General features: G+C 41.3%; 1 protein-coding gene across 4 annotated transcripts in view; it reads right to left on the bottom strand.

Moving 5' to 3' along the window:
- FAF1 (Fas associated factor 1) overlaps positions 1–12,425 on the bottom strand; it is a 573,725-nt gene that overhangs the window by 26,572 nt on the left and 534,728 nt on the right. For 3 of the 4 annotated variants that reach the window (XM_071217456.1, XM_004476483.5, XM_071217455.1), the window contains one exon: positions 4,048–4,263. The exons of the other annotated variant lie outside the window; for it this stretch is intronic. In XM_071217456.1, the coding sequence (XP_071073557.1) occupies positions 4,048–4,263 (216 nt within the window). The remainder of the gene's footprint in view (positions 1–4,047; positions 4,264–12,425) is intronic. 4 annotated transcript variants of the gene reach the window in all.

Genomic DNA, 12,425 nt, shown 5'->3' with positions numbered 1-12,425 from the left:
ACCTGACTATCAGCTTTTCTGGGGAAGGTCTATGTCTGCTATTTTTGTTGTCCGATAGTGCTCAGTGCACTGAAGTATATTCAGCAGACATTTTGTAAATAGTTGGACAGCTGGGAAATCTTAACATGAAGAATTATTTTGGTTGAGGAGGGGTGAAGTAGGGAAAGAACATTTAACAGATCCTCTGCTGAGAAACCAGTCTCTGCTTTGCATAGGTAAAGCTGAAGACACAATAAGACTCCAAGAGTTAAGTCTTACGTTATTTGTTATTAAAGAGGCAAGGTCTTAAGATGTGCTTTTTAACAGTCTTTAGTTTGGCTGTAATTTAAGATGACTTTTACAAATTAGATCCTAATCCTTGCAGACACAGATGGCTGTTACAGAATAGCCTTGCTAAAACACTAGTCATTTGACTTGAAAGAACATTCAGAGAGGGATGAAGAGCCATTAACTCTTACCCCACACCCCTGGCTCTAGGAGGCCTAATGAGTCCTGGGTGGGCTTTCTGGGTTTAGGTTTGGAATCTGGGTGGCCTAGGATTCATGTTCTCATTTAGAGAAGCCTCTTAGTTCACTCTGGAACAAGAGAATGAGGGAAGCCTGAGGTCATTAATATTCAACAACAGTTACTGAATGTTTATGTGTGAGGGACCACACTGGGAGCCACAGGGGAGATAGACATGAACATGATATGGACATCTCTGTAAGTAATTATAGAACAAAAGGACAAGTGCTATGAGAGAGGAATGTACAAACTGCAGTGGGTACATAGGTGGGGAGCAACTGCTTGGAACAAGAGGGAGGGCTTTCCAGAAGGGCTGACATTTGAGCTGGGCATTAAAAGATGAGTTCTATCAGGCCAATGGGGAGGGTGGATATTCAAAGAAGAGAGAACAGAGTATACAAAAGCACAGAGGCATGACAGTCTCTGCATCTTTAGTGAACAGTGAGCAGATGTCATGAGGCTGTAGTTCACATTTCCTGGTGATGGAAGTGATAAGGGACAGGATATTAGGCTGGAAAGTAACTATGGACAGACTGTACAGAGTTTCACAAAAAGTGTTCTTAGGGCAGTAGGGCGCTACTGAAGAGTGTTTACGCAAGAAAGGGAATGATCAGAGTAGGGTTTTGGAAAAAATCACTCTGTGGTAGGTTATTTCAGATTAGCAAGGAACTGGGCCTAACTTGGTCTTAGTTAGCCTTGTGATGGGAGTAGAGGTAAAAATGGGCCAGGCATGAAAGGAGCTGTTGGGGATTAAATCGTGTCCACCACAAACCCTGTAGTCCTGTGGGTGTGAACCCATTTGTAAACAGGACCTTTAAAGATGCTATTATTAGATAAGGTATGGCCAAACTGAATGAGGCCTGGCCTTAATTCAGTATGGCTGAAGTCCTTATAAGCAAAGGAAACTGGGCACAGAAGTAGAAGAAGCCAGGGAGACCGATGCCATCACCAGAATACTACAGACTTTGGAGAAAACATGGCCTTGCTGACATCTTGATTTTGGGCTTCAAGCCTTCAAAACTGCAAGCCAATAAATTCCTGTTGTTTTAAGCCAGCCAGTGTGTGGTATCTGTCATAGCAGCTCTGGCAGACTAAGACAGGGATATTGGGAGAAAAGCTTGTTCACTAGTAGTATAAAACAAAGGGTGAGTGACTGAGATCTAAATCAGGAGTAAATTTTCTCTGAAGAGGTTGTTAATACTGATCATAAAATCCAGCTCCTTTTAAGAGATTCCCCTCTTCCTGCCCCTATAATCAGGTTTAAAAACTAATTTGAAAGAAAATAAAAGCCAGGAAGGTCCTTAGATTCTATCTCTTCCAGTACTTTCATTTTATGGATGAGTACCAGATAAGAAGAGTGACTTAAAAACCAAGGGTTGATGGGGGTGTGGGGGGGTGGGTGTGGGTAGAGAACCTAATTTAGCTTCTAATTTTTGTAAGTTCTCCAAGCTGAGATGTTCTTCACAGAATATAAAGTACAAGAACCAGGCTGAGTAAGAACCCCTTCATAGGGATTCTTTTCTAAATGTTCTGACATATAATTCAACCTTAGTATCAGAATTCAAGGTAGTTTTCTACCTGACTTTGTGGTCCACTGGGCATGGCCATGCATGTGTTCCCTGTACATGTTTGTGTACGTTATATATGAATAAAGGGGAAGAGCCTAGAGCAATAGGCAGGGCCAATGAGAGAGAGAGACAAATGGCCAGCACCTGGGATCCATTATAGTAGTCTGGGCTTAGATATATGTGGTAGGATCCTTATCTCACCCAAAGGGGATTTGTGGTTGGGGTTGAAGAATTAAAAACTTACCACTGGTTTTTTATCTGCCAAAAAAAAAAAAAAAAAAAAAAACAACGAAAAAACAAAACAAAACAAACCTGCTCCAATCTCTAGCTCCATCTGCAAATGTGACAGCCAACATGAGGGACTAAGATGAGCCTTAACCAAATCCTTTCTTTTGGTGTGTTAGATGAAGTTTAGGTTACTAGACTTCATGCTACAAGATCATAATAGAATCAAAGAATCTCAAGATTTACTAGATACCTTGGAGGTAAATAAGCTATCCAAGCCCCATCCCATATAAAACAGGAATACCATTTCCCACCTCACTCCCCATATTTCTTTCTGTCTCTCTTTCTATGTAATGATGGGATATGTATATATATATATGTCCATTATTACTGAAAAGGGACCATTCAGTAGTATTTAGTTATCACTAATGATGGGAAAACCAACTAACTCACAAACCAAGGATTTCTAAAACTCTTTCTTAAGTTAGGCTGAAATTTGCTTCCTATAACTTTCAAATCATTTGTCCTAGTTCTGCTCCTGGAGCCTCAGAAAGTCAGATCCCTCTTTCACATGGCAGGTCTTCAAGTAGCCATAGTCAACATTCATGCTTCCCATGGCCTTTCCTCAAATGACAGCTTCCTCACCTTTCTACCAGTCCTGTCCTAGACATGCTCCTGTCTCTTCAGGCTTCCTGTTTCAGCATGGAACCCAAGGATTCTTTCAGAGGTAGTTTATCTTAGTACAGAGTTGAATAGGACTATTAAACTAATCTATTGTTGGGGTTGTACCTCTAAAAATGCAACTAGCTTTTCTGTTGACAGTCAAGACACATTATTAATGTATATTCAACTTAATTCAACCATAACCTCTGCTAAAGCATCGTCTTTCCATCCCAACCTTGAGCAGTTGATTCTCTAAACCTAATGCAAGAATGTCCCTCCATCCACCGCCTCTATATGTCTCTAAAATTGCTCCAGGTTCATTTTTGTCCATGGTTTCTGCATTTCATGGTTTTCTTGACTCTTATTTTTCATAATCCATAAAACTGATAAAGTCTTCATACCAGTTACTGATAAATATGGCAAGTAATAAATGATTAAGTATTGTGCCTCTCAGTTCCCTCCAGAGATACATGAATCCTTTTGATTAACACTCTCTGGACACAACCATTTAATTAGCAGTGAGTCCTTTTGTTGACCTACATCTTTCTACTTTACCCCAGAATACTATGAGAATCTATCAAATGACTTGTGGAAGTACAGATACATGGCAAATACGGGTGACCCTCCCTGACAATGACATAGTAATAGTAAGCCTGTCAAATAAGAAAATCCTCTTGGTTTAGCATGACTTGTTCTTAGTGAATCTATAATTGTCCCTAAATTACTTTAGAAGAGCAAAGATTGGTCCTAATCTAATAACACACAGTTCCCAAGTGAGGTATACAAAGATGATGAGATCTTGGGAAAACCTGTATGTATGCTGGCATAGGGGAAACAGCCAGGAAGGAAAAAAGATTCAGTATCTAATTTCGTACATAGGCTACAGGGTACAGGTACATATGGCTTGGGAAGCCATATGTCTCTAAAGACTAATGACAGATGGTATGCAGAGCAAAGAAGGACTCCTGGGTATGCTAACCTGTAGTAGCCTGCATCATGGGACTTTTCCTGGACTACTTTGCCCAGCTCTAATGATGGGCATATCTCCCATCTGGACACACTTTCTAAGACAGGCCTAGGAACTTACGTCTCTCCTAGGAAAGGTGCTCAGTAACTTGAACTCGCCCCATGGAAATCCTTTTGAAGCTATAAAATCAAAGACAATTTGGAGCTTATTGCTGGCGAGGAAACGTCGCTCCAGGAATTCACCACTGGGGGTCCGGATCCGCAGTTTGCTCACAGGCTCAGCATTTTCTTCCTTTGGTTCTGGAGGCAGAGCCTGCTCTAAGGAGAGCCGGATAGCCTAAGGAGGGCAAAAACTAAGTGTTAAACTGTGGAATGGATGGTACTGTGTGTGTGGGGAAGGGAGGGTGAAAATGAGTAGAGGAGCAGACTATAGAAAAAAGCTGCTGCTTTCCAGAAGCTCATCAAAAAGGACACTGCTTTCATAATTAAACAAGTCAAATACCTAGACAATAGACCCATGTGTTTTTCATTTCTTAATATTAGCCCAATCATCAATTAATTAAAATAAATCCTACCTTGATAATACATATGATTAAATTAACAGGTAACTAGATTGAAAAGAAAGTTAACATAATTGTTTTACTGAGGAGCTTAGATATTTGTGATTGAGGAAGTAGGTATCAAATACCCAATTGCTTCCTTCCTGGGGTATAAAGTAAGGCTATTAGAAGCATTTAAAAATGATGCACATACTATCACAAATATACATAAATAAATGTATATATTTATACTTTTTTAAAAGATTTCTCTCCCCTTCCCCACCCCCCAGTTGTCTGCTCTCTGTGTCCATTTGCTGCGTGTTCTTCTGTGTCTGCCTGTATTCTTGTCAGTGGCACCGGGAATCCGCGTCTCTTTTTCATTGTGTCATCTTGCTGCACCAGTTCTCCATGTGTGCGCTATTCCTGGGCAGGCTGCACATTTTTGTGCTGGGCGGCTCTCTTTATGGGGTATACTCCTTGTGTGTGGGGCTCCCCTATGCGGCGGACACCCCTGCGTGGCATGGCATTCCTTGCACGCATCAGCACTGTGTGTGGGCCAGCTCCACACGGGTCAAGGAGGCCCGGGGTTTGAACCTTGGACCCCCATGTGGTAGGCAGATGCCCTATCCATTGGGCCAAATCCGCTTCCCTATACTTATTCTTAATGGCATCAAAATTGAATGGAAAGAAATTAAAATATCAGGTTTACAGGAGACAGGAGAACTGGATCCTAGTTCCAGTCTTGCCACTAACTTGCTGTGAGATTTGGCCAAGTATCAGAGTGATAGATTTCTGGACCTAGAGAACAGATCAAACACTTCATTTTACAGATAAGAAAAGAGACTCAAACAGATTAAATAAATGCTGGGAGAACTTGTGGCTAGAGTAGGGCTTGAACCCAGGTTTTCCAGTTCTAAATGTGTAGTATTACATTGCTTCACATTGGTGACACTCCAGTTGGAAGATCTCTGATGTTCCTGCTCACACTGGAATCTATGGCCGAAATTCACCAAAATCTTATCTGTCCTTCACACCCTGGGAGGTTCCTTACATAAGTAAGCGTGACACTAGCTTGTTCTGCTTCACAGCCACACTCTGTTCTGGCATTTCCATGCACATTCCCAATTTATCAATAGAAAAGCAAATGCCTATTTTTTTTCTTTTAGGAGGTACTGGGGATTACTGAACCCATGACCTTATACATAGGAAGCAGGCACTCAACCACTGAGCTATATCTGCTTCCCAATGAGAGTTGATTTTTTTTCTTTTTGTTTGGTTGTTTTGTTTTTAGGAGGTACTGGGACTTGAACACAGGACCTTGTACATGGGAAGGAGGTGTTCAACCACTTAAGCTACATCTGCTCCCTGCAAATGCCTTTTCTACAACTAATCTACAACTACCATAACTAAGTAATGTGAGTATGAATAAGAGGAAGTAGGACTTATGTTCTCTAAACCTCAATAGCAATTTTCAAAGTTGGTTTCAATCTTCTAACTGGAAGAAAAAGATAAAAACTCTCTTATTATTTGACCCATAAGTCAAAGGGGGAAATACAAAGACTTCACATCAGAATCTATGGGATACAACTAAAGCAGTGCTCAGAGACACTTTATAGCCTTAAAATTCTTACATGATTAAAAATGAAAGAATAGGAGAGAGGATTGTGGGAAGATGGTGGCATAGGAAACTCCAGGAATCAGTCCCTCCACTGAAACAACTACTGAACTGTCAGGAATTGTCTGAAGCAACATTTTGAAACTCCAGATTCTTGTGAAACACTATACAACATCCAAGGAAGAGCTCAAGGAAGAGACTGGTAAATTGTGGTAAATACTGGTGAAGTTCATGCTCCCTGGAGCAGTTACTAGCAGCCCCCTCACCCCTGCATCCTGGCAGGCAGCAATGGAAATTGCAGCTTGGGTTTCTGGTACAGCTTGCTGGTGCCAGGGTATGGTATAAGGACCTGGTCCTCCAAACTCCAGGGGTGTGTGGACTGATCACTGATCACTGCATTTGATCAGCTACTTCAGATGGCTGTGGTCAGGCAGCTCTGAAGGCAGCCACTGTTCCAAGCTCCCTCAGGCAAAAGCGGCAGAAGAATCTTTTCCAAATCAAAAATTTGGAAAACATTTAAAGGGCTACAGTAACTAGGCAAGTGTCAAATCAAGAAAACATGCTTCAAATGCCACAGGAAAAGCTCCTGGTGCCCTTACTGGCCCCTCTCCCACCCCTTCCCAATGCAGGTGGAGCCAGCCTGCCTACTCATTATAGATCCCTGACATTTTGGGTTCTTCATCTCTGTCCTTTGCTGTCCTGGGAGATGTACAGCACTGTCCTTGTCTGCTGACCTCCAAAGCAGGTCCCTTGGATAGCTCTTGGCCCTTTCTTGGTTGTTTTTGTGAGAGAGTTGAGTCCTGCCTGCCTCCTGTGATGTCATTTTCCTGGATCTCCCATACTCCTATAAACTACAAATAGGTAGGCCACTAGCAGGCACAAGCCCAGGAAAAGAGGCAGGCTCAGCCGCTCCACACAGGCATAATAAGACAGAGAGAACCCTGTTGAGAGGACCTTTGCATTCGCATTGGGCTGATCTTGATAGAAGGGCTAGGATCTGAAGGAGCCAGCAGCCAAAGAAGAGCCAATTTGCAAAGACTATGAAAGGTGCTTTTTGTTTTGTTTTGTTTTTGTTACTTCCTGGTGCTTAAAAAATGTCCTGTCACTATCTGGGTATAAACTTAAGGAGCAGTGGGACATATGGTAATCCCTTATATTTTTTTGTGTAACAATTTGTGTAATCTAAGTATCTTTAAAAAATATATATATTAAATTAAAAAAAAAAACTAATAATGAGAGAAAACTCCCCAAACTTAAAAAAAGATCTGAATATACACATTCAAGAACCCCAGAAAACCTGAAGCAGGATAAACTCAAAGAAAATCATGCCTAGACAAATGGTAATCAAACTATCTCATGCCAAAACAAAGAAGGGAGTTCTGAAAGCTGCAAGGGAAAAGCAATGAGTTATGTACAAGAGAATCCCAGCAAGATTAAGTGCTGATTTCTCACCAGAAACCACGAAGGCAAAAGGCAGTGGTACAAAATATTTACAGTGCTGAAAAAAACAATTCCCAATCAAGAATTTTCTTTTTTTTTTTTTTTAAAGATTTATTTTTATTTATTTAATTCCCCTCCCCTCCCCCGGTTGTCTGTTTTCTGTGTCTTTTTGCTGCGTCTTGTTTCTTTGTCCGCTTCTGTTGTCGTCAGCGGCACGGGAAGTGTGGGCGGCGCCATTCCTCGGCAGGCTACTCCCTCCTTCGCGCTGGGCGGCTCTCCTTATGGGTGCACTCCTTGCGCGTGGGGCTCCCCTACGCGGGGGACACCCCTGTGTGGCACTGCACTCCTTGCGCGCATCAGCACTGCGCATGGGCCAGCTCCACACGGGTCAAGGAGGCCCGGGGCTTGAACCGCGGACCTCCCATGTGGTAGACGGACGCCCTAACCACTGGGCCAAAGTCCGTTTCCCAAGAATTTTCTATCCAGCAAGACTTTCTTTCAAAAATGAGGGAGAGATTAAGGCATTCCCAGACAAACAAAAGCTGAGGGGCTTCAGCACCATGAGATCTGACCTCCAAGCAATGCTAAAGGGAATTGTTCAGACTAAAAGGAAAGGATACTAGACAATGGATCAAATTGTCAAAAGGGAATAAAGTGAAGCGGATGTGGCTCAACTGACAGAGTGTCCACCTACCATATAGGAGGTCCAGGGTTCAAACCCAGGGCTTCCTGGCCCATGTGGTTAGCTGGCTCACGTGTAGTGCTGCCACACACAAGGAATGCTGTGCCATGCAGGGATGTCCCTCATGTAGGGGAGCTCCACACGCAAGGAATATGCCCCTCAAGGACAGCTGCCCTGTGCAAAAAGTGCAGCCTGCCCAGGAGTGGTGCCACACACATGGAGAACTGATGCAGCGAGATGACACAACAAAAAGAGACACAGATTTCTGGTGTTGCCAAGAATACAAGAGGACAGAGAAGAACACACAGCAAATGGACACAAGAGAGCAAACAACTGGGGGAGAAGGGAAGAAGAGGAGAGAGAAAAAAATTAAAAAATAAAGTGAAGTTCTTACAAAAAAGGAAATAAAGATTTCTGATAAAGTTAAACATACGGGTAATTATAAATGCCAGTAATACTGCATTGTACTTAACTCTACTTTTTAATTCCTACATGTTCAAAATGCAAATATATAAAAAGTAATGATACATTTGTGATTTTGAACATATACTGTACAAATTTATAATTTGTAACAACAAAAAGGTGGGGGAATGGAGAGCCTAGTGTATGTGTATATTATAGAAGTTAAATTGGTATCAAATAAATATGGTGGTTATAATATATTCAGAAAGAAATGAGAAGGCACTTGAGACAGTTTGAATTTGGTGAATCTCAAAAAGACATTATGTTTTTGAACTAATCCATTCCTGTGGGTGTCAAGCCATTTGATTGCATTAAATTCAGTTAAGGGGCCTTTGATTAGATCACTTGATTAAATCACCTTTGACGGGACTACATCAGCAAGGTGTTACTCAGGTTGGGTTTCTGCCCTCTTGCCAGGCCTTATATAAGCAGAGATAGAGAAAGAGACAGACAGAAAAAAGAAGCTGCCTTTTTAATCTTGCCATGTGATAGGAAGGAGAAAGTAGAGAGAGGACTCCAGATTTGTCTATAGCAGCAGAAAGGCAGAGAAGCCCTGAGAATCTGGGAGAGGTCCTGGGCCCATACAGCAACTCAAGGCTGAAGAGATGAGCCCTGCCATATGCCTGACTGTCTACAGTTGAATTCCAGGAGAATGTGAGCCTTGAGGGGAAGGCAAGGACCTTAGCATAGATTGCCTGCCATCATGCTTTGCTACGTCGCAGGACACCAGGATTGCTAGCAGCTGATTTTGGTGAGAAAGCATCTCTGATTGTGCCTTGATTTGGACATTTCATGGCCTCAGAACTGTAAGCTTTTGCCCTAAATAAAATTCCTCTTATAAAAGCCAACCCATTTTTGATAATTTGTAATGGCAGCCCAGTGACAAACTAAGATGGGCCTCAAAATGGTAAAGCACACACAAAAAAATCAAATAAGTATGAAAGCAGGCATTAATGGAAGAATTGAGGGTCAAAAAAGGTAAAAGATTACAGAGACAAAATAGCATTATCAGCAGTTTTACTTTAAATTCCAACAGATTAAAAAGCATGACCCAACTTTATGCTGTGTATAAGAGAGTGACCTTACATTCAGAGATATAAGTCAAAACTAAAAGGATGAAAAATGTTTTCCATGCAAATAGTAACTGTGGTGGTTTGAAGCTGTATGTACCCCAGAAAAATATGCTCTCAAATTTAATCCACTCCCACGGTTGTGAACCCCTGTAAATAGTACCTTTGGATGAGGATATTTCAGTTAAAGTGTGGCCCAGGATGGGTCTTAATATGAGACCTTTGTAAAAGAATGAAATGCAGAGAAAACTATGGAAGCAAGAAGTGAAAATCAACAAAACCCAAAAGAGAAGGGCAAGACAAACAGATGCTGCCATTTGCCTTGCCACATGACAGAAGAGCCAAGGATTGCCAGCAGCCAGTTATTGGGAAGAAAGCATTGCCTGGATGATGCCTTGATGTGGATACTTTAGTAGCCTCAAAACAGTGAGTGAATAAATTGTCATTGTTAACCCTACCCATTTCATGATATTTGCTTTGAGCAGGCTAGAGAACTAAAACAATAAGCAAAGGAGAGCAAGAGTAGCTGTACAAATATTAGATAAAATAGATTTTAAGCAAAAGAAAAAAAAACAACCACAAAAAACAAAACTGTTATGAGGGATAAAGAATGTCATTACATAGTGATAAAGGGGTCAATTCAATAAGAAGACATAACAATTAGAAATATTTATGTACTTAAGAGCAGAAGCCCAAAATATATGAAGCAAATACTGACATATCTGAAGGTAGAAATAGTTCTACATTAATTGTAGGAGACTTCCAATATGCCAATTTCAATAATGGATAGAACATCTAGACAGAAGATCAATAAGGAAATAGAAACCTGAGATAGTCTAAACCAACTAGACCTAACAGACATATACAGAACACTTAACTCAACAGCAGTAGAATAAACATTCTTCTCTAGGGCTCAAGGATCATTCTCCAGGATAGGCCAGTTGTTAAATCACAAAACAAATCTCAATAAATTAAAAAATATTGAAATTATACAATGTATCTTCTTTGACCACAAGGGAATGAAGTTAGAAATTGATAACAGAGGGAAAATGGAAAAACTCACTAATATGTGGAATTATAATATCACACTCTTAAACAACCAATGGGTCAAAGAAGAAATCAAGAGAAATTAGGAAATATCTTGAGGCAGATGAGAATGAAAACATAACATACCAAAACTTTTGGGATGCGCAAAGGCTGCGTTAGGGGGAAATTTATAGCTCTAAAGAAGAAAGATCTCAAATCAGACACCTACCCTCACAACTGGAGGATATAGAAAAAGAAGAGCAAACCAAACCAAAAGCAAACAGGAGGAAGGAACAACCAAAGATAAAGAGTGGTGAGAGGGAAGAGGATATGGCTCAAGCGATTGGGCTCTCACCTACCACATGGGAGGTCCGAGGTTTGGTCTCCTAAATAAGACAGTGAGTTGGTGTGATAGGCAGGCACGGCAAGCTAACACAAGACGATGCAACAAGAGACACAAAAAAGAAAACATAATGAGAGACACCACAAAGCAGGGAGCAGAGGTTCCTGGTGCCTCCTAAAGAAGACGAGCAGGATGGCGAGCTAGTGTGATGGGCAGGCATGACAAGCTGACATGACAAGATGACACAACAAGAGACATGAGGAAAAACATAACAAGAGACACAACAAAGCAGGGAATGGAGGTGGCTTAAGCAATTAGGCGCCTCTCTCCCACATCGGAGTCCCAGGTTTGGTTTCTGGTGCCTCCTAAAGAAACGAAGATGAAGAGACAGAGAAAGTGCAAACAACAAGGGGTTGGGGAGAGATAAATAAAATAAATCTTAAAAAAAAGTGGTGAGAAATGAATTAGAGAGGGGGAAAAAACAACCACCCAACAATAGAGAGATCAACAAAACCAAAAGTTGGTTCTTTGAAAAGATCAATAAAATTGACATACATTTTCCGAGAATGAAAAAGAAAAAAAGAGAGGACACAAATAACTAAAATTAGAAATGAAATAGAGGACACAAATACTAGCCTCACAGAAAAAAAAGGATTGTAACAGAGTATTATGAACAGCTATATACCAACAAATTAGATAACCTGTATGAAATGGACAAATTCCTAGAAACATACAAACTACCCACACTGACTCAAGAAGAAATAGAAGGTATTAACAAACCAAAAACTAGTAAAGAGATTGAATCAGTAAATAAAAAACTCCCAACAAAGCCCAGAACCAGATGGCATCATAGGTGAATTTTAACAAACATTTCAGGAAGAATCAACACCAATCTTGCTTGCACTTTTTTTTTTTTAGGATTTCTTTATTTATGCCCCCCTCCAGTTGTATAGTCTCTGTGTCCATTTGCTGTGTGTTCTACTGTGTCTGCTTGTTTTCTATTTAGGTGGCACTGGGAACCAATCCTGTCACCTTCCAGAGTGGGAGAGAGATGCTCAATCTCATGCATCACCTCAGCTCCCTGGTCTGCTGTGTCTCTCATTGCCTCTCCTCTGTATCTCTTTTTGTTGCATCATCTTGCTGCACCAGCTTGCTGCACAGGCCAGCACTCCTGTACAGGCCAGCATTCCTGCGCAGGCCAGCACTCTGCTTGGGCTAGCTTTCATGTGGGCCAGCTTGCCTTCACCAGGAGACCCTGAGAATCAAACCCTGGGCCTCACATATGGTAGATGGGAGGCCAATTGCTTGACCCACATCTGCTC

The sequence above is a fragment of the Dasypus novemcinctus genome, chromosome 9 (assembly GCF_030445035.2).
Source record: "Dasypus novemcinctus isolate mDasNov1 chromosome 9, mDasNov1.1.hap2, whole genome shotgun sequence".
Classification (NCBI taxonomy): domain Eukaryota; kingdom Metazoa; phylum Chordata; class Mammalia; order Cingulata; family Dasypodidae; genus Dasypus; species Dasypus novemcinctus.
This window is presented reverse-complemented; position numbering and strand designations above follow the sequence as displayed.